Source organism: Piliocolobus tephrosceles, chromosome 15 (assembly GCF_002776525.5).
Source record: "Piliocolobus tephrosceles isolate RC106 chromosome 15, ASM277652v3, whole genome shotgun sequence".
Lineage (NCBI taxonomy): Eukaryota > Metazoa > Chordata > Mammalia > Primates > Cercopithecidae > Piliocolobus > Piliocolobus tephrosceles.
This window is the reverse complement of record NC_045448.1, coordinates 9746915-9769239: the sequence shown is the minus strand read 5'-3', so window position 1 is coordinate 9769239 and position 22325 is coordinate 9746915. Positions and strand designations below refer to the sequence as shown.

At 44.0% G+C, this 22325-nt stretch overlaps 1 protein-coding gene across 1 annotated transcript in view; it reads right to left on the bottom strand.

Annotated features, from left to right (window-relative positions):
• GRHL1 (grainyhead like transcription factor 1) overlaps nucleotides 1-22325 on the bottom strand; it is a 51756-nt gene that overhangs the window by 10002 nt on the left and 19429 nt on the right. Inside the window, exons 9-10 of the mRNA XM_031934204.1 lie at nucleotides 5790-5948; nucleotides 887-938 (exon numbers count right to left, since the gene is read on the bottom strand). Coding sequence (XP_031790064.1) covers nucleotides 887-938; nucleotides 5790-5948 — 211 coding nt within the window. The remainder of the gene's footprint in view (nucleotides 1-886; nucleotides 939-5789; nucleotides 5949-22325) is intronic.

The window sequence follows — 22325 nt, the reverse complement described above, 5'->3', positions numbered from 1 at the left end:
ATTTACATTCCAACACTCACGGACCCATTGACTTCAGAACATATCAAGAAACTTGACAATGAGGTGAAGTGTAAACATGCCCATCCAATTTTTAATTTAGTAAGTTATAGACTCCATCTTCCCCAATAATCTGGCCCTGCAGTACTCAGTAATGAGGTCTCCTAGTTCGCCAGCTGCTCTCTGAAGTGTCACTGGGAGTTTGCACTTTGGTACCAGCGGGAGAATCCTGACTAAGGTGTTGCAGGGCAAATGTCTGCTGAGCCAGACAGACCATTCAAAAGAGCGTGCCAGAAGCCCACGTACTACAGATGGAACCCTACAGGCACAGAGCAGCACTTTCTTCATTGTACATACAAGATTTTGTGAATACGAATACTGGTCACAATTAAAAAAAAAGAAAACAAGAAAACAAAGCTTTCCTGGTGAAATGTCCAAACAGAAGCCCTATAGATTCTGCAAATATTAAAATACTATACTTAAAATACAAAATATGATCCTACTTGGAGTTAAGGCATCTTGAATTCTCAAGACCATTATTTTAACTTTAAAAAATCTAGACAAGTCCCAATTTTAACAGTGATTCATGCAGAACGTGTTGTCATTTTTCAAGACTGGAAGCAGGAGTCTGAACTAGAACTGACAGCCAAAAACGCTGAGGTCGGGAAAACCCGGGGATCTGCCCTGTGGTCCCCAGGAAAACTCCCTGCTGAGCGGCATCTGCTGCTGATCTGAGGAAGAGGCAGTGCCACACTGCAGAATGGGAAGAACACCCACTGTCTTCTGTGTGCAAACTCCAGCCACCATTCTGAACGGAAAAGGTCTGAAGCTTGCCGGGAACATTTCTACTTACAGGCACTCAACTGGGAGCTGGGGTCAGGACACTTGCCTTTTCTTTTGCTTTGCTTTCGTTCTTCATCCCTGATTTTCCGCTCAGCTCCCTGTAGGTCAAGAGAAGACAAGATATGATTCTGTTTTCTGATCTTCTTTAAAATATTTAACTCTGATCCTGACCAATGGAGTTTAGAAAAAGCCCTTCTCCCTTCTCTGGACAGGAACTCCATTACTTACTATATTCATGAAGCTTATCATAGTAGTTTCTTCTAAAAGGATTAGTCTTAAAAATTATTTTTAATTCCATGAAATCACAGGGAACAACATTTATTTGAAAAACAAGGCCGGGCGCGGTGGCTCACGCCTGTAATCCCAGCACTTCGGGAGGCCGAGGCGGGCGGATCACAAGGTCAGGAGATCGAGACCACAGTGAAACCCCGTCTCTACTAAAAATACAAAAAATTAGCTGGGCGCGGTGGTGGGCGCCTGTAGTCCCAGCTACTAGGGAGGCTGAGACAGGAGAATGGCGTGAACGCAGGAGGTGGAGCTTGCAGTGAGCCGAGATCCGGCCACTGCACTCCAGCCTGGTGGACAGAGTGGGAGCAGTTGCTCCCAGCACTTTGGGAGGCTGAGGTGGGTGGATCATTTGAGGTCAGGAGTTTGAGACCAGCCTGGCCAACATGGTGAAACCCCACCTCTACTAAAAATACAAAAATTAGCCAAGCGTGGTAGCGGGCACCTATAGTCCCAGCTACTTGGGAGGCTGAGGCAGGAGAAAAGCTTGAATCCCTGAGAGGTGGAGGTTGCAGTGAGCCGAGATCACACCACTGCACTCCAGCCTGGGTGACAAAGCAAAACTCTGTCTCAAAAAAAAAAAAAGCAAAATTCCTCCTTATAATGGATGTGGTCATGTTAAATGAAAGCTCAGAAAATCTGAGTATATCACACGCCTGCAAAGACACAAGGGTATTTTCCCTTTGTCCAGTAGGAAAAGGAAATGAAAGAAAAAAACTAGGTTGGCCCTACTCTTGAGTATACTCTCCTATATGGCCAAGGTTATCACTGAAAGCTGTGATTCAGTCCAAGGGCCTGCCATCAACCATGTGGCAGATCTGACCAAGCACAATTCACAAAGTGAAGATGGAACTAGACATCTGCATAATCACTTAAAAGAGAAAAAGTGGGCCGGGCGCGGGGGCTCACGCTCGTAATCCCAGCACTTTGGGAGGCCGAGGTGGGTAGATCACTTGAGGCCAGGAGTTCAAGACCAGCCTGGCCGACATGGTGAAACCCTGTCTCCACTAAAAATACAAAAAAATCAGCTGGGCGTGGTGGTGCGTGCCTGTAATCCCAGCTACTCAGGAGGCTGAGGCAGGAGAATCACTTGAACCCAGGAGGCGGAGATTGCAGTGAGCTGGGATCGCATCACTGTACTCCAGTCTGGGTGACAGAGTGAGATTCCCTCAAAGAAAAAAGAGAAAAAGTGTACTCAGAGTCCCAGAAAAAGGACACTCATGTACTCTGTATACCAACTGCACAAAGACTGATAGTACCACGCAACTGAACCCACAACAATTTTCAAAAGAACCATATTAGTAATAAACACTACCTAAAGGCAAGCAATTAAGTATATTTAAAAACATTACATTTAATCATTTTGCTTGACTTACTGGAATTTCTGGATGGTACAGATTTCTTTACATAGTTATCCAGTTAAGGATGAACTGGTAGCTTATTTTTCTGTTAAATAAATTTGTGGATAGCGAAGAGAGGCAATAAAAATCCCACTGATCTTAGCATTATTATACAATAAAACACTTTAAAAACAGAATATAAAACCACCTTCTGCCTTTTCTAGAAGGTGGTAGCATATTAACATAGTAAATATACAACCTGCTTATAAAAATTGCTATGTTAACATTGACATAACAGTCCCTCCTTGACACAGAAAAACAGGTAAATACCCCAATCTCCTAGCCATTATTGTATGAAGTTGGTCTGGGTCTCCCTGTCCGTTCTAACAGTCTAACCATAACTTCATTCTGATGATAAACACCACCCTCCTCCAAAAGGTGGAGGGTGCAGTCCCATATTACAAAACAGGACTGTCCCTCTTTATTTACCTGTGTATCTATAAAGAATAAGGCATTTCTGCTTCTACATAACATGGAGTAACACAAGATCACATTTACCCTCCACCCTGAAACAACAACAAAAAACAGACAAAATGCATAAAACAAGAACGCAAGGCCCTGACCAGTAGGCAACTAAAGAACAGGGAGAACAGGAACGCGTGGCAAGTCCTAAAACCATGCTGGCTGCTGCCTTCAGAGTTCCCAGGCTGTGGCATGGGAGGGGGAGCCCATGTATTCTCAGTCCAGGTGCCCAGGGTTGAGGAGACAGAGCTGGAAGTCCACAGAGATCAAGGCAGCAGGACAAAGTACGAAAGAGGAAAAAGCTCCGAGATCTTCAGGGTGGCCAGCACCAACAGGTACAGAGGTACGAGGAAGTTGCCCAAGGCTGGGGGTCAGGGTTGGGAACTGACATCTGAAAAGATTAGAGAAACAGTTCCCGAAACTCACACAGAGCCAGAAACAGTACCTGTTCCCACCATATGGGGTAGACTGGAAATCCTTGTAATGAGGATTATTACAAGGAAACAATATGACTGGAAAAACTGGTAATGAGCAGGACACTTGGTAGAATATTCAGGAAAATCCTGCTCAGGAGCGCAGAATGATTAGCCTTACATTGAGCACAGCTCCGGATCCGCCTATCAAATCATAGACATAAGATCTGAAAGATCAAATGGTTTCCAAGCAACTTAACCAGATTTCAGGACAAAATTCAAGGAGATTCACAATAATACAAAAATGTCGAGCACCCAGGAAGGTGAAAATCACCAAAATGCCACACAAAGAGTAAACACCATCCAAACAACCCGAAAAAGGCCTCAGACTCATTCACTGTGCTCAGCCACTGCGCTTTGTATACCTGATGCAAAAGCCAGGGTGAAAGACCAGGACTCTGACAGCAAACATACTTCCAGTTACCTAGCTCCTTCTAAAAATCTCAATAAAAGACAAGCTCCCTTAATAGGATGAAAAGAACTGCCCCCCTCCCCCGCCGAAAATAGGTCCAACATTTTTGAGTAGGAAAAAGTCAAGATCTTGCTGCCTTAGTTCAATGGACCGTCCATTCATCTGCAGTTGCTCCCCAGTTCTGAGCCAGCACAAACTTTCCCCTCAAGACTTGACACACCTTCCAGACTCTCCTTGCATCGAATCCAGCCCAGCCCCTGGCTCTGCACTGGGCAAAAGCAAGCGTCTCTTCTCCGGATAAAAAGGAGCCAGACCAGGGAAAACAGGTCATGCAGAGATCCCTCTGGGCCTTGCACTGTGAAGGCACAGCCCTTTGTAATTCATCCAATCAGACACAGCTGAAAGAGCTTCTGTGCAGGGCTGACTGCCTACACTTCCAGCAGCTGGGCTCAGAGGGGCCTGTGTGCACCTCCTTTACTTACCAGACATGCCCAACGAAATGTACCTATCAATCCTTCTAATCTTTCAGTTAAAAAGTAATTTTAAAAATCTCTATATAATGTGTCTTTGCAAGGCCAAAACAATAATTAAGCTATTTTAGGCCAGGCACGGTGGCTCACACCTGTAATCCCAACACTCTGGGAAGCCAAGGTGGACGGATCACATGAGGCCAGGAGTTCAAGACCAGCCTGGCCAACCTGGCGAAACCCTGTCTCTATTAAAAATACAAAAATTAGCTAGGTGTGGTGGGTGCACATCTGTAATCCCAGCTACTGGAGAGACTGAGGCACAAGAATCGTCTGAACCTGGGAGGCAGAGGCTGCAGTGAGCCGAGAATGCGCCACTGCACTCCAGCATGGGCGACAGAGCCAGACTCTGTCTCAAAAAAAAAAAAAAAAAAGGCTGTTTTACACTTTCGGAAGCCAAGGTGGGAGGATCACTTGAGGCCAGGAGTTTAAGACCAGCCTGGGCAACATGGTGGGAACCCTTCTCCACAAAAAAATTAAAAAATTAGCTGGGGCCGGGCGCGGTGGCTCAAGCCTGTAATCCCAGCACTTTGGGAGGCCGAGACGGGTGGATCACGAGGTCAGGAGATCGAGACCATGCTGGCTAACACGGTGAAACCCCGTCTCTACTAAAAAATACAAAAAACTAGCCGGGCGAGGTGGCGGGCGCCTGTAATCCCAGCTACTCAGGAGGCTGAGGCAGGAGAATGGCGTGAACCTGGGAGGCGGATCTTGCAGTGAGCTGAGATCTGGCCACTGCGCTCCAGCCTGGGCGACAGAGCCAGACTCCGTCTCAAAAAAAAAAAAAAAATTAGCTGGGTGTGATGGGACGCGCCTGTAGTCCCAACCACTTAGGAGACTTGAGTTCGGGGGATCTACTTGAGCCCAGGAGGTTGAGGCTACAGTAAGCAGTAATTGCACCACTGAATTCCAGCCTGGATAACAGAGTGAGACCTCATCTCTGATAAAGGCTGGGTGCGGTGGCTCACACCTGTAATCCTAGCACTCTGGGAGGCCAAGGTGGGCAGATTACTTGAGCTCAGGAGTTGGGAGACCAGCCTGGGCAACATGGCAGAACCCCATCTCTACTAAAAATACAAAAAACTAGCCGGGCATGGTGGTGTGCACCTGTAATCCCAACTACTGAGGAGGCTGAGGCAGGAGAATTGCTTGAACCCAGGACGCAGAGGTTGCAGTGAGCTGAGATTGCGTCACTGCACTCCAGCCTGGGCGACAGAGCGAGACTCTGTCTCAAAAATAAAATAAATAAATAAATAAAATAATTTAAAAAGTTATTCTATATTAGCAGCTACATTCTCATTTTGACATTAAATATTAAATTAAAGAGACTCTGGTTTTTTTCCAGGAGTGTGTCTCAAACACTTGTTCCAAGCATCCCTGCCGACCTTACCTTGTCACAGAAGACCTTGATCTGGCAGTAGGCCCGGTGCACAGGCTTGTTGCTGCGGTTGTTGTAACTATAGGTATCAATTTGAATGTTAAGAGGCAATCCCTTCACTCCCTTCTGGGAAGAGAAGTCTGTGCTTAAGCAGTTCACAGAGATGAAAACCTGCAAAGGGAAGAGAAGGTTCCATAAGCAACAGGCACCAAGTCAAACCTAGCACAGCTCATGAAAATACTCACATCACTGAAATTACTCGTCTATTTTAAATGAGAATTTCAGTTTCTCATTTTTTAAAAAAGGGTTTTTAAAAAGAGGTGATCAGGGGTTTATTTTAAAACTGCTTTTGGTCATAGAAATAGCAGACCTTAAAGGGGAGGAAGAGTCGGCAGCTCTGAACCTCTGCTCATGTTCCCTTCCAGAATTCCTATTTAATATCAGCTAGGACAGGGGAAGAGGCTGATTAGCTTTCCCGATGCCATTTTCCAAAGTTACCAATAGCATAGCTCCCTCTGCAGCTGTTCTGTAACTTAGTAAAAACTTCCTGGGAATCCACCTATGTTTATGTTGACACCACCTCTTAGGATAACCTGTAGTACTCTATGTCCTCATATTTTAGAACTTATGAAATCGGTGTTCCTCTAATCCACAATTTTTATAAGATTCTAATAAAGTCCTCTCTCAATCTCTGCCCATCCAGACTAAACAGTCCTCATTTCTTTCCAGTTTGTTCTTATTAATCTTTTGGTTATGAAATCACATTGGGCCCAGTCTTCAAGGAATAATTTATAATTTACAATTATTTCTACACTCCTTTCTAGGTACGGAAATATCAGTGCAAGGCTCTTTTATTTAAACATAACTGGATTCTTTACATGCTCAGATTAAACCTAAAACAAAAGTGGTGAAGTTTGTTAATAGGCTGAGAACTTAACAATCACTAAACACTCAGGAATGTGGTTCCTTGTTGAAGACGTTCCACACAGATGCGGTCAAAACTTCCTAGAATAACCCGGGAAGATGTTATGCTGGTTGGGTCTATTTCCATGAGAGAAAAGAAGAATCCAATTCCTTAAGCAACAGTTCTACTATTCAATCATGAAATTACTTCAGAGAAACTGTCTAAATCAGACTTTGAGCTTCTCAACCCACAGTTTCAAAAGTCTGCTTTCCTATCAGTGCCCAAGCCACCACTTCCCACAGGAGCAAATTTTTTTTTTTTTTTTTTTTTTTTTTAAAGACAGTCTGGCTCTGTCGCTCGGGCTGGAATGTGGTGGTGTGATCTCAGCTCATTGCAATCTCTGCCTTCTGGGCTCAAGCCATGCTCCCACCTCAGCCTCCCAAGTAGCTGGGATCACAGGTGTGTGCCACCACGCCCAGGTAATTTTTGTAATTTTTTTGTAGAGACACGGTTCCATTATGTTGCCCAGGCTGGTCTTGAACTCCTGAGCTCAAGCGATCCTACCATCTTGGCTTCCCAAAGTGCTGGGATTACAGGTAAGAGCTACCACACCCAGCCCACAAGAACAATATTTAAAGATGACTTCCAAGTGCAGTAGGTTAGTACCAGGTACCCTCACTCCAGCTGCCAGTGTGTGCCTGAGCGATGCATTAAGCCGGCGAGAACCCATCCAGGGGGATCCCCCACCATCGAAATGGAAAGCAGAAGATGTCATACCCTTCTCTCCTCTCCTGGGCTCCAAATCAGTTATCTCCCAGCACACTTTCTCAAAAGTTAAAATAAACTGAGTCACATTATGAACATGACACTACTGGAAGCTGCTACTTAAGAGGAACCCAGGGCACAGCAAATAAACGTGCCATTTCCCAGCTATTTTTATCATTCTGGATTTTTTAAATGTTTTTGAGCTCCCTTTCAACTAGTTTTAGAATTTATTTCTGATGCATGTGTACCACATAGTGGACATTATTGGAATTACAGTTTTTAAAACTAAGACTGGCCCATTTCAGACCCAAGAGCTGACAGGGGAAGATTCCTTCTAGCCCCTTGGGTCAACAACCAAGAATGGGTCCACCACGAGCAGCACTGGGTGTCACTGGCTGAACCAGGGCAGATGGGGAGAAATTTAGGTTATAATGGGGGTGAGGGACAGTTATAATACCTTTTATTTTTGAGATGGAGTTTTGCTCTTGTTGCCCAGGCTGGAGTGCAATGGTGCAATCTCGGCGCACCACAATCCTGCAACCTCCGCCTCCTGGGTTCAAGTCCTTCTCCTGCCTCAGCCTCTGAGTAGCTGGGATTACAGGCACCCACCATTACGCCTGGCTAATTTTTGTATTTTTAGTGGGGGGGGGGGGTTCACCATTTTGGCCAGGCTGGTCTCGAACTCCTGACTTCAAGTGATCGGCCCGCCTTGGCCTCCCAAAGTGCTGCGATTACAGGCGTGAGTCACCACGCCCAGCCCAGCTATAAGAACTTTAAGAAGGAAGGGAGGGAGAAGAGGACAGTCAGGATCACGGTGACAAAGATGGCTCTCTAGAAGCCACGCAAAATGCGAAAGCTGAGGTCGGGATTTACCCTCGCTCTAGGCTGCACGCCGTTTCTCAGCAGGAAAAACCAACACATCCTAAAAAGATGAAAGACTTGTCCAAGTTAACAGATTTAAAAGTCATCTCCGATCTTGTCCCTTCACAAGCCCTCCACCCCAGCTGGTCTCCTCACCATCCCCGAACACAATCTGCACATCCATTCCCGCCTCACCTCAGTCCTTGTCCGCTCCCCGCTCCAGGCTTCCTGCTCACGACTTCCCAGGCAGGCCCGCCTCCACAGCTCCCCACGTCTGTCTCCACAGGTAAGGCCGGCCCAAGTCCCACCCACACACGGTCACAAGCACGCAGACGGCAGCACAGGCTGGCCACACAGCAGAGGGACCACACACTGCGCACCTGGCGTCAGGACAAGCACCGTCTCACCGAATCACCACACAGGGAAAGGGACCATCGTCCTTCTTGCACAGATGAAGCCCACAACAGTGTTTAAAGTTGTCCCAAGGTAGAAAGCGATACACTGGGGTTCAATGGAGGGCTTTCCCCTTTACACCCCACTACGACTCCCAAACTACCATCTTCCCCAAATAGCTAGCTCTGATCTCCTACCTGGGATGGTTTGCCTTTTGATATGTGCATGGTTTATCTCCCTGACTAGACTGTAAATATTTAGCAGGCCGGGTCCATAATTCTACGCTTTGTCCCTTCTAACACCAAGCACAGTACCTTATCCTGCCTGCTATAATTTTTCTTTCCACTTAAACTTATTTATAGTAAATAAGTAAACTGCTTTAACTTAAAGAATACCTACATCTAGATATATAGGCAAAAGTGGCACATACATTACAGAAAATATATGCTTTGACTTTACATCTTTTATTTATTTATTTATTTATTTTTGAGATTCAGTTTCGCTCTTTTCGCCCAGGCTGGAGTGCAGTGGAGCTATCTCGGCTCACCGCAACCTCTGCCTCCTGGGTTGAAGCAATTTTCCTGCCCCAGCCTCCCGAGTAGCTGGGATTACAGGCTTGCACCACCACACCTGGCTAATTTTGTATTTTTAGTAGAGATGGGGTTTCACTATATTGGCCAGGCTGGTCTCGAACTCCTGACCTCATGATCCGCCTGCCTCGGCCTCCCAAAGTGCTGAGATTACAGGTGTGAGTAACTGCTCCTGGCCACGTTTTTTTTTAAAACACTTCAAGTACAATCTCTAAATCCACAAATCAGAGGTATGTAGAGTCTGTGGAATGCATTCAGGTTTTTTAAAAAGTCCATGCAAACAACTAAGCAAAGTAACCAAACCACCATATATTTTTCAATGTACAACCAAATGGAAAATCTGAATTTTTTCTGTCATTCTAGGCCATGTGGCTCAATTCCTAGTTCAAAAACAGCTAGCTGCCTGGGAAAGTTCAACTTTACCCTCACGATTCCAGGAAGTCTTTGACCCAAAGTGATATTCCCTTTACAAGAGGATTTCACAGTAATCCAACCCAAAACCTAACCTCCCCTTGCTTCCCAGTTTCAAGTTTCTATTCAAAAAAGAAATGAGCAGGGGCCAAATCCCAGGATCAGGGCAAACATGGAGCTTCGGCACAGCTTTGCCCATGCTGGTGTGCATTTGTGATGATCTGTGGTCTCTTACTGATATACATTTCTCTCTTATTTTAAAAAATCAGTTATTTCCAAACTTGGCAGTTTTCTAAATGTATTAAAGAAAGTTTACAATGGTCCTAATTCAGCATTTAAAAAAATGCTACCTTGCCTAGATAAATACACAAACATCCCAGGAGAAAGTGACAAAGCTGTGAAATGTAAGCACTGCAGGCCAGGAACATGAGAGACGGGAACAGTGGGCCGAAGATGCCAGAGAGAAGATGGGGCCGGTGCTCGCGATGCCCCTGCTCTTAAGAAAGGATCCAAGGTAAGAACACAGACGATCAAGGGGACATGGTGGTGCAGAGGGGACATGTGTGCTGGGTTTAACCCTCAACCAAAGTCTACAAGGGGAGCCACATTCCCAACAGAAGCAGCTTAGGTCTAAACATCAAAGCACCTGAGCTGGCCCCTAACTAGCGCTGCAACCCAGTGCAAGGGTCCTTACCTGTCAAAGGGCAGGGTGAGTTCGTGGATCTCTAGATGACTACCTCTGGACTTCCATGATTATATACTTACATTGACAAAGGATGAATCCTATATCCATACTGTTTTTACTGGTGACAATAGTTTTGTGTAATACATTTATCTATCAACTTTTTATAAGTCATATTAGTTTAAAAATACCACATAAGTTGCCAGTTAAAGTCATCACAATAACTACTTATGTAAAACTTAAGAATCTCATACAGAAAGGGCTCTCAAAGTGTGATGCCAAGAGCATCAGCATGAGGGAACTTGTTGGAAATGAAGATCCTGGTGCCCACCCCAGACTCACTGAATCCAAGAACTCAGGGAGAGTGGAAGGGGAGGTAAACAAGCTCTCCAGCTAATTCTATGCACACTAAAGTTTCAGAATCCTGTCTGTACAACAGTGCCTCACAACCCCGACTGAATTAGTTGTGCCTGGCAGGACTTAAAAACATACGGATGTCGGATGTCCTGGCCACATCCCAGAGATTCTGATTTCATTGTCCTGGGGTGGGTTCGAGACGCTGGGACTGGTTTTTTTTGATGCTCCGCACCAAATTAGAGTAATCTGAGTGATTGGCCAACATAGAAACCACTGCAGTAAAGTGGTTAGTCTTCTAGCTGCTTACACACTAGGATCCACAAAAGGTCTCCCTTGGCTCTAAAACTCTGAGATTATTAAAGCAAGTTCCAATACATGGCTTCCTTTCCTTAAAGAGTTAAGATATTTTTATATGTATTTATATGTATGCCAGCAGGTTTTTAACATTAAACAAAATTTTTACAGAGGCACAGCCCTATCAAATAAGAATATTCATGTAATCAACAGAAAGATCTAGATTAAAGCCATTTTGTTCAACCCTGCTATTCAATAAGATCATGCAAATCCTCAAAAGTTCTTTTTTTTTTTTTGGAGACGGAGTCTCGCTCTGTCGCCCGGGCTGGAGTGCAGTGGCCGGATCTCAGCTCACTGCAAGCTCTGCCTCCCAGGTTTACGCCATTCTCCTGCCTCAGCCTCCCGAGTAGCTGGGACTACAGGCGCCCGCCACCTCACCCGGCTAGGTTTTTGTATTTTTTAGTAGAGACGGGGTTTCACCGTGTTAGCCAGGATGGTCTTGATCTCCTGACCTCGTGATCCGCCCGTCTCGGCCTCCCAAAGTGCTGGGATTACAGGCGTGAGCCACCGCGCCCGGCCTAAAAGTTCTTAAGATATTAACCAGGAAAAAAAAATTCAATTACACACGTATTAAACTCTCCTGCTTATTTTTATTACTCACATTATGTTTGATTTCATAGGGATTGGCATTTGTGGATGAACTTGTGTGTTCAGCTGAAGGCTGAGGTTGTAACTCTGAACCACAGGACAAAGCATGATGTGTTGCCTTCCTCACTAAACGGCAACCTCGAGATGACCCTGTCTTAATAATCATCTCTATGTCTCATGCCTGGATCATAACATATGCTTAACGTATGCTTTTAATAAAAGGAGGAAAACACATACTGGGCAGTGAATAAGTATGCCTAAGTACAAAGTAGATATATAAAATATTTTTTCATCCCCTTATCTAAACCAGAAGCAACTATTTTTCTGTAAAGGGCCCGATAGTATTTTCACATCCGTGGGCCACATGCAACTACTCAACTCTGCAGTAATAGTGTAAAAGCAGCCACGGATATGAGTGTGGTGGTGTTTTGATAAAACTTGATTTATATAAACAGGCAGCTAGCTGGCCCAGCCTCAGGGGTGTCATCTGCTGACCACTGATCTAAACCATCCTCTAAGTTGCTTGGACATTAATTTATCCTTACATCATCATGATGGAGTAAATAGGGAGGAGGTGTATTTCCCTGTTTGTAATTGAGTATTTCCACTTTCCGCATAAGTGACTTCCTGGCAAGACATCCAGTGTGTGCTGCCCATGCATCGCTCCCCTGTGGAAACACACTGTCCCTATCAGCACAGCCCACGCTCATGGAGGGGACCTGGCAAGTTCTGAGGCAGAAGTGCAGCTTCTGGGGAGCTTTGTGGTCAGGAGGGCAGCCTTCTTTAGTCTGCAACTAAACAGTTTTGTTTAATGTTAAAAACCTGCTGGCATACATATAAGGCGAGTGTAGAAACACAAGCCAGAGCTCTCCCTTGGGTCCAGTGGGAGCAACAAGATGGGCACACTTTGTTCCTCAGTTTTAACACTTGGCATGGATTCTACCTATTGCGGAGCCCCGAGTGAGCAAGACCACGGGGCTATTCACCCAAATCCAGGTAAAACCAGGCTCGGACCGTTCCTATCCTGCAGACAAACAGTATCAATGTGATTACAGAAAACACTCCACTATCTTTACAGAGGATGGGAAAGAGGTAAAAAGTACGATGAATGAGGACACATTCAACTCCTCCTCTGTAAAACATATGGGAGTGCATGTACACACACACACACACGCTTAAAAAGCCCCATTTCAGAATCGGAGTAGGCTGAAGATTTACAACCTTCCTTCTCTAGAAAGATGTGAAGATCTCTGACATAAAACTTTAAGAACTCAAAAGATGACCTTTTCTGTTTTCATACTTCCCACTTATTTTGAGAGAAAACATTTGTATTCAAATAATTAGAACATTAATGTCAAAAGATGAGCAACAAATATTATTCCCACCCAAATTATTGGAAGAGAAAAAAAACTAACCACAAACATAAACTGCTGAACAGTCCAAGGTGCTCTACAAGATTCCTTTTAAAATGTCTAGCCCATTTTTCTAAGGACAGTTCCTCATTCCTGACCAATAATTTATGCACTTAGAATGTTTCAAAACATTTTTTTTTGTTGTTTTCAAACCTCAGTTTGAAAATGAGAGGAAAACAAAATAAAATGATTTAAATGATCAAAGGATTAACTGATATAGACTTTTATTCTAAATGCTCTCAAGCACAGAAACCAACAAGAAATCAGATCTTGAATTTATAATGATTCTTCCAGGAAGCACTGAGGCAGCCACATAAGCACTGTTCACACTTGGCTGCTTCCGCCAAGTTTGTCCTCAAAGAGAAAACAAGGAGGAAAAAGACAAAATAAAACAAAACAAAACAAAAAACCCACTGTGCTCAAAACAGAGATCACCATCAGAGGTTCATTTCACAGCAGGTATAGGGAAAGTAACTGAGAATCAGTTTTATAAAACCCCCAACTCACCCACTCCTTTTGAGCTTTATCATCAACACCACAAACCAAGACACAATTCCAATAAAGCTTGCTAACTGTGTAGTCTAAAGAGTAGACTGTGTAGTCAGGAATGTGAACTTTAACAAGTGAATTTAATTTGTGGAGAGAAATTATAGAAATATTTTTAACTCTCCTAATTCATAGAAAAGAAAGCATGAACAAAGCACTTGGAGTTCATCAGTTACAAGTTACAAAAACATTAAGTGCTGAAGTTAGGAGCTAAGAGATGAAAATGTTTAATACATATCAGGGCTTTTTTCATGAACTAGCAAAAAGGCTGCTCCTCTTTAAAAATTACCACAATGACAGTAATACTCATTCTATATTATCATTCACCTATAAGAAAATAATCCAACATCCAAATATTAGTCGTAATTTTTTCCTACTGAGAAATTTAGGTAAAATTTTACATGGTTTTGTAACATTGCTGCTATAATGCTGAAAATAATTTCCATAAGACTTTCATAATACAGTTTGCTCAGATGAGTAGAATAAAACAATTTCAAAATTTGAGCACTGGCCAGGTGGTGGCTCACGCCCGTAGGTGGGAGGATTGCTTGAGTCCGGGAGTTTGAGACCAGCCTGGGCAACATGGCGAGAACCTGTCTCTAAAAAAATAAAATAAAATAAATTAACTGGGTGTGGTGGTGTGCCCTTGTAGTCCCAGCTACATGGGAGGCTGAGGCGGGAGTATGGCTTGAGCCTAGGAGGTAGAGGCTACAGTGAGCTGTGTCATGCCACTGCACTCCAGCCTGGGCAACAGTGTGAGACCCTGTCGTTAGAGTGAAAAAAAAAAAAAAGTGAACATTTAGATCCATTGAGACTAATATGAAGCAACTTTATGACAGTTTGGATAAGGTTTTGTTTTTATCAAGGTTTTCTTTTTTTCTTTTTCTTTCCTTTTTTTTTTTTTTGAGAGAGAGTCTTGCCCTGTCGCCTAGGCCGGAATGCAGTGGCACCATCTCGGCTCACTGCAACCTCTGCCTCCCAGATTCAAGTGATTCTCGTGCCTCAGCCTCCCAAGTAGCTGGGATTACAGGCATGCACCACCACATCTGGCTTTTTTTCTTTTTCTTCTTCTTGAGAGGGAGTTTTGCTCTTGTTGCGTAGGCTGGAGTGCAACGGCACAATCTCGGGTCACTGCAACCTCCACCTCCCGGGTTCAAGTGATTCTCCCGCCTCAGCCTCCAAGTAGCTGGGATTACAGGTGCTTGCCACCATGCCTGGCTAATCTTTGTATTTTTAGTAGAGATGGGGTTTCACCATGTTGGCCAGGCTGGTCTCGAACTCCTGATCTCAGGTGATCCACCTGCCTTAGCCTCCCAAAGTGCTGGGACTACAGGCATGAGCCACCATGCCCAGCCGGTTTCCTTTTTAAAGACCTGATTTTCAAACTAAAATAGAGTAAGTGCTGTGTTCATAAGACCAAGTGAGATGTCACAGGTGCTCATCCAGGCAGCATCATCTCAGTGCTTGGGAAAATGAAAGCGCCTAGCTAGGAAAAACCACTAATAATCTTCAATGGTTCTCTGCAGTTTGGTGGCAGAAATCCAAATTCTCAAGGCCTTCCAAAATCCAGATCCAAATGCCCATTCTCGTTCACACCTCCTTTACAGGCACTTCCAAACTTTGGGGATCTTCATTTTCTCTGTCCCTGAATTTTAAAATACCGTTTCCTCCATTGTCTACTGACATACATTTATTTCCCTTATGGATAAAGACTCGGCACCAACAGATACACCCTTTCTCATCACCATCCCCTCATCTGCCCAAAGGGAAATCCCTCATGCTCTCAGCTGTGTCCATCGCACTCTGTGTACAACTCCATTTTACCACTTACCAAGTTGGACTAAGTAGCTTTTTCCTTCCCTCAAACTTCCTGTGAGGCCAGATGATACAGTTTGGCTGTGTCCCCACCCAAATCTCCTCTTGAACTGTAGCTCCCATAATTCCCACGTGTTGTGGGAGGGACCCTGTGGGAGATCACTGAATCATGGGGGCGATTTCCTGCATACTGTTCTCGTGGAGTGAATAAGACCCATGAGAGCTGATGGTTTGATAACGGGTTTTCCCTTTTACTTGGCTCTCATTCTCTCTTGCCTGCCACCATGTAGGACGTGGCTTTCACCTTTCACCATGACTGTGAGGCCTCCCCAGCCACATGGAACTGTGAGTCCATTAAACCTCTTTTTCTTTATAAATTACCCAGTCTTGGGTATGTCTTTATCAGCAGCATGAAAATGGACTAACACACCAGACTGAGATTCTTTAGGGAAATGGCCGCTTCTGTATACTCTCATCACCTCGGTCAAGGTCATCACCTGGATCAAGGACAGCGAGGACGGAGCGAGAATCTTAACATTCACCTCTGTTTAACTCCTGTCCCTGTAACACTGCAGTTAGTAAGCTCCCTAGGTCCCTTGAAGGCAGGGATGTTGTTCATTTTAAAAATTTCTTCCAGCTGGGTGTGGTGGCTCATGCCTGTTAATCCCAGCACTTTGGGAGGCCGAGGGGGTCAGATCACTTGAGGCCAGGAATTTGAGACCAGCCTGGCCAACATGGTGAAACCTTGTCTCTACCAAAAATATAAAAACGTTAGCTGAGTGAGGTGGCGCAAGCCTGTAATCCCAGCTACTCGGGAGGCTGAGGTATGAGAATTGCTTGAACCCAGGAGGCGGAGGTTGCAGTGAGTCAAGATCATGCCACTGCACTCCAGCCTGAGTGACAGAGTGAGACTCTGTCTCAAAAAAAAAAAAAAAAAAAAAAAAAAATTCTTCCAGTGTTTAGCACATATTTTGTATTTCTTCCAATTATTATCCATTATTAAGTGGTACTGTATTAAATACTAGTAATGAGAGACAGAAAAATAATGAGCATACAAAAATCTACATACTGTCTCCAAATCTTATTTCAACAAGTTTCAAATCCTCATAAAACTTTAAATACACAACAGTGCCCCCACCAAATAAACACAAACAATAAAAAGAGCTAATATAAAGTTACAGAAATTAAACATTTTCTTCCAACCTCTAGTAGAGGATCCTCTGAACAATAAAATGGCTACAAATCGGGCAATTAAATGAAAGAGACAGATTGCTTAATCTTAGGCAATTGTCAAATGTTAGTGTCACTTCAGAATCTTAATCATGTATTCCTAAACATTTTCAGTAGCTTACCACAGTCTATGTGAAAGACTACATTCCTTAGCATTCAAGCTATTCATGTGACTCCAATCCACCTTTCCAGCCATACTTTGTACCACCTGTAACAGTATTTCCCAAATGTGAATACTACACATATCCTCTTCAAAAGGCGAAAGTTGTTTCACCCTTAAAAATACACCCAGATCTGAGTCTGAGAAATGCCACTCTATTCAAACAACTGCAAAATGTCTGATCACCCAGCACCCCAAGACCTCATGTGGTCTTTATCTGGCTTCAACCCCAAACCTAAGCACACACCCCGGCACTGATGTCTCCTGGCAGCATTTGGCTCTGGTGGCATGGAGGATATGCTTTGACTAAAAAGTCTCATCACTGACATGAAAACACAACAATCCACAGCCTCAAAGAACCTCCAGCCCCAAGACCCTTGGCCCACAGACCCCACGGATTGGAGACAAGCTCCTTGTGAGGGCACCCCAGGGCCTTCCTATGCAGTCCCCCTCGCTCCTGGCTCAGAAGACATCAAAGGTCACAGCTCATTCTGGGCTCTGCATGCCAGCCTGGTTCCCACTATCCTTTGGGAACCCCCCACTCCACTGGGGTCACCTGAGAAGCGTGACGAAACTTCCAAGTAAGGTTCCCTTCCTTTGTGTCACTGCATCCCTACACTTACTAGAGTGGAATCCTCCTACTGAGTTCTGAGTTCTGGGTCACGGATTACTCACCTTTCCATTCCAAGAGCATCTTGGCAGTGCCTGGCCAATAAGAAATATACGTTTCCTGAAAGAGTGACCCACTTTCCTAAACTCCAGCCAAATAAAACTACATGCTGCTATGGTATTTGGGCTACATTTATACCATTCTTTGACCCTGAAAAACACCTATGAAACTGGTACTATTTTGGCCCCATTTTACAGATGAGGAAACCAAGGCTTAGAGGTTAGGTAACTTGTCCAAATCCACAAGTTGTGTTTATATATTTTTTGTTTTGTTTTTTTTGAGACAGAATTTTCATTCTTGTTGCCCAGGCTGGAATGCAATAATGCAATCTCGGCTCACTGCAATCTCCAAACCCGGGTTCAAACGATTTTCCTGCCTCAGCCTCCCAAGTAGCTGAGATTACAGGCACGCACCACCACACCTGGCTAATTTGTTTTTTTTTGTATTTACTAGAGACGGGGTTTCACCACATTGGTGGGCTAGTCTCAAACTCCTGACCCCAGGTGATCCACCCATCTTGGCCTCCCAAAGTGCTGGGATTACAGGCATGAGCCACTGTGCCCGGCCTGTGTTTATATCTTTCTTTTAAGCTGACTTGAACTCCTCGGTCATCTGGGTGGAATCCAAAATGCCAAGCAGTTTTTTATATATATTGAACAGTAAATGTTTGCTGAATACTAACTGACTATTTACATCCCCTGAATTATTTTGGAAAAGATTATAGTATTTAGAGACTGCCTGAGACACACTGAGACATACAAGGTAAGTGCCAGGGTAGAGATAAACCTACCTCACAGGCTATGACCTGGTTTTCTACTGTGTGTATTCACTTTTAGTTTTCAATTCCTATCTCCAGTGACTATCTTTCTGTTACAAAAGCTGCAGGTACCTAACAATTTTTATCTGATAAATACAGGTTTATCCCTTCATGTTGCATTTACAGATGTGGTAATGTCTGTGACTTCAGACTCCTCTGTGACTTTGAGCTGCAGAAGACAAGTCTGTAGCTGTTGCCTGTGCACTACACAGGCCTTAAAAGGTGAAAGCACTTCTTCAGACTAAGCTGTTCCAGCTGCCCCTTTTCCACTTACATTCACAACAGCAACTCTATGAGGGGAAAGATAAGGAAAAATAAATAAGATCCAATCAAACATCTTTTGCAAAAATATTCTGCAGCCCCAGCAAAGACTCTGGGGATTCCCTCAGCTAAAAGTCCATTTCCCTAGAAATCTTAAGAGCATGTTTTTACCCTCACTTACAACATAGACCAGAATACAGAGTGTAATCTCCTCTGAGGACAGGCTTTATGCTTCAGTCATTTTCTTATTCTTTCGCAGTGCTTACATAGAGAAGTGCAACAAACAATTTGCTCAATGAATGAATGTACAGTTCGGGAAGCTGACTCCCTGCAAAATGATTTCCTAAGTCACTTCTTCCACAGGTGCAACAGAGTGATCACCTTGCATAGAATTTCCTGGATGTCAGAAAACAGTCTAATTGGTCAATAATGAGAGAGAGAGAAAAAAAAAACTTTGAGGAAGTGTTTTGCTTTTGTGAATCAGAGGATGATCCCCAGCAGGCTTCTGGAAGCACCAGCCCACAGAGCTGACAGTGCCTGCTGGCCCATGTCAGTATGGCATGCTGTCATGTGTGTATTATCACGCCCAACTAAAAAGTTTCAAGTGAGTTCTAACTGCCTGGTAAATATATCAAGAAAATATCTGTTAGAAGGCAGAAAAGAAAAAAGTAATGTAGGTTGATTTAACTGTAGAAGATGCTTCAGAAAGTTGGTCGCCGAAAAAAGTTTTATATTCCCAAAATGCACTTATCCTCACTGCCTACCCTGAAAACATTCACCTCTCACAAGAATATCACACAGCGCACAGTCTCTGGCTATCAGTATCTTTAAACTCAAAAGAGACGGTGTCAAGCTGTGACTGAGCCTCAGGCTTTGAAGATATAGATGGCAAAAGACACACAGTTAAACAGGTGACAAAGCCAAGGACAGGACCCAAGTCTCCTGACTCCAACCTCAAGGCTCTTTTCTCAAAATCACACTGTGACAGTGACAAATAGAAAGCCAGAGAAGTACTTTGTGGAAAAATTGTTTGGTGAAGTAGACGAACGTAGAGAAAAGGGCGAACCCTGAATGGTTCTGAGCAGGTTGCTTTTTGGTCACGAGGCATGAAATTAAAGGTCTCTGCATTTCAGACCACAGAGCTAGGCTGTTCCAAACTTCCTATTTGACTTCACATAAGTCATGAGTCTAGCTGGTGACGTGGCTCCATGAGACAGCAGCAGCGGTCGTGGACACAGGCCCAGTTGCCTCTGGGAGTCTTTATCATTTTAACCCATCCTAGTATTTAAATTCAATTTAGTCAAATGCCGACATAGTATCATTTCAGAAAGTAATCTATCTACTAAATTGAATGTAGAAACCCTAGGGAAATTTCTACTTTCATTCTCTAAATCAGTGAAAAAGATTGCTCTAAGACAGTTCATAGAAACCTAACAACCAAAATTAAAATGTGAGGTCCATAATGTAGTTTATTCTAACCCCAAATCCAACAGCACTAAAAGAGAATGAAATCACCATTTTCTAAGACATTTATATACAGTTATAAAATTCAGCTGAAGCCAGGAGAGTGGGAAATAGTTAAACAAATCAAAGTTGGATTCTTCAGGCACATTTTACTAAGTATGATATGGCAGACACATAATCATCATAGCATTCCTTCCCCAACCCAAAATAAACAAACACTGATGACCTTCCTTCTGTCTGGGCCTTGTGGTCCCCTGCTAGTCCTCCATCTGTGTGGGCTCCATTAATTCATGAGGCCCAAGAAGATATTGGGGACTGAGTCACAGACTCAGAAACAGAACCCAGTCCCACTCAGAGAACCCCAGCATGCCTACTCTGATGGTGGGAGGAGACCAGCCTATCCCAGGGCAGAATGCTACCCCCAAGAAATAAAAGACTTCCAGTGGCAGCCAGCATTTGTGTTATTTCTCAGACTATCCAATCACCATTGAGGAAAAAGAAAAAGAATTGGCAGGAGGCGGGCAGGGAGGACAGGGATGTGGGAATAAAGAGGCACTAACTTGAAATCTTCCCACATCTATGTGGGGCGTTTCCCTGAAGAAAAACAAGAACGAGTCAGCAGCCTGGCTGTTGCCTCAGCACCACCTTCCCACACCGCCCACATGTGGGCTTGGTTTCTATGGAGTGCAGGGAGCCAGGGAAAAAGTCACAGAGATAAAAAGAGAGACAGAAAAAAAAAACAAAAAAACCCTCTGGAGGTACCTGCACACTCCTCTCCCGTGTCACGGTCCTGTAAGCAGGACCTGGTGAACCTAAGGACACTCGGCATATACAGTGATTTGGCACCTGTTGTCTCAAGTAAGTACAATGTTTGTTCTGAAATATGCAGAACTGGATGCAGGTGTGACACAAGGCACACAGGCCACATTCCATCCTCACCAGGCACAGAACAGGGCAGGCAAGCCCATGGGCCAGAAAGGAAGAGCTGGTGGGCAGGCTGCCTTCCAATCAGAAGTTCTCTTTCATTTACAAGGAAAAGCTAAAAACAAAATCCCTAAGTTAATGTAGGGCATGCCCTGTATTTACTAAAGGACTGAGGGTCTTGTGTGCAGAAGAGCTCCACATAAAAGAAATCTGAACTCCAAGGCCCCATGCTGCCTTGAAATTGCTGCGCTGGGTAAGTTCAGTTACTACTAATGATGTCAGGTCACAGTCAAGCTCTCTGCTTTAGTTTCCAAGTAGCAAAGCTGGTTGAAAAGACAGCTTGAGAAAGCTACCACCCAGATAGAATTTCCAGGAAGGACCTAGGAGAAGGAGGGTTAAGGTGACAAGCTATCAAAAAAGAAAGTTTTATAGAGGAGTCAATTGTTTCTTGACAGTGGCAGGGTGGAGGAAGGGGGAAAATTTGACCAAAAAAAAAAAAAAGAAAAAGGAATTCCAGTGGCAGCCCAGACGCAGGCTACACAGACATGGGTGCTTGAAATCCGTTTCACAAGACGCAAGTTTCACTACCAAACTACAGCTTTCTTCAGCTGCCAAGTCCCTCCCTGGTCCAGAGACAGCTTCCGCTTGGCCCTTACCCCCCGGCCTGTGCGATGACAAATGTACGCTTCGTTACCTGTGGATTCCAAGCTCTACTGTGGTTCGATGTACTTTATTTTACATCTGCATGGAACATGTCTTCAAGCCAAAGTCCAACAGACTTAGCTTTAAAAAAAAATGAGAAGTTTCTAGGAGAAATCATCCTCACAATCACCCCGAAAACAGCAGCTTCGTCAAAGAAAATTGTCCAATTGCTAAATAAAGACTTTATTCTATATCAGCTAATTAAAGGCATTCTCTACAAATTTCCAATCCAGGAAGTTTTCTTGTTATTTCCAACACTGATCAAGCTACAACTCTAAAGACTATTCGTTCCCTATACAGGAATGTGACTATCTCGACTCTGGTACAGAACATTTCGTTTTTTATTTTAATAGATATGTATTGTTAAACTGCATAAGAGAAAACCCTGGGATCTAACAAATCTCAATTCAGAAGCCTCCACGGCTACACCTTGGGTTTTCCTTGGGGTTTAAGGATAGAAATGCATGAATAATCCAGCTCTAGTTAGCTTCGTGATCTGCCTAGACACTAAAAGCCTCTTCTCCTTCACTTTAAAAGTAACAGTGCTTCCTGACATCTTTTTCTATTTAGGCCAGGGAGTATACCCTTAGTTTTAAATCTCCTGTCTTCATTTAATTGCAATTGCAAGTAGGATGTTTGACT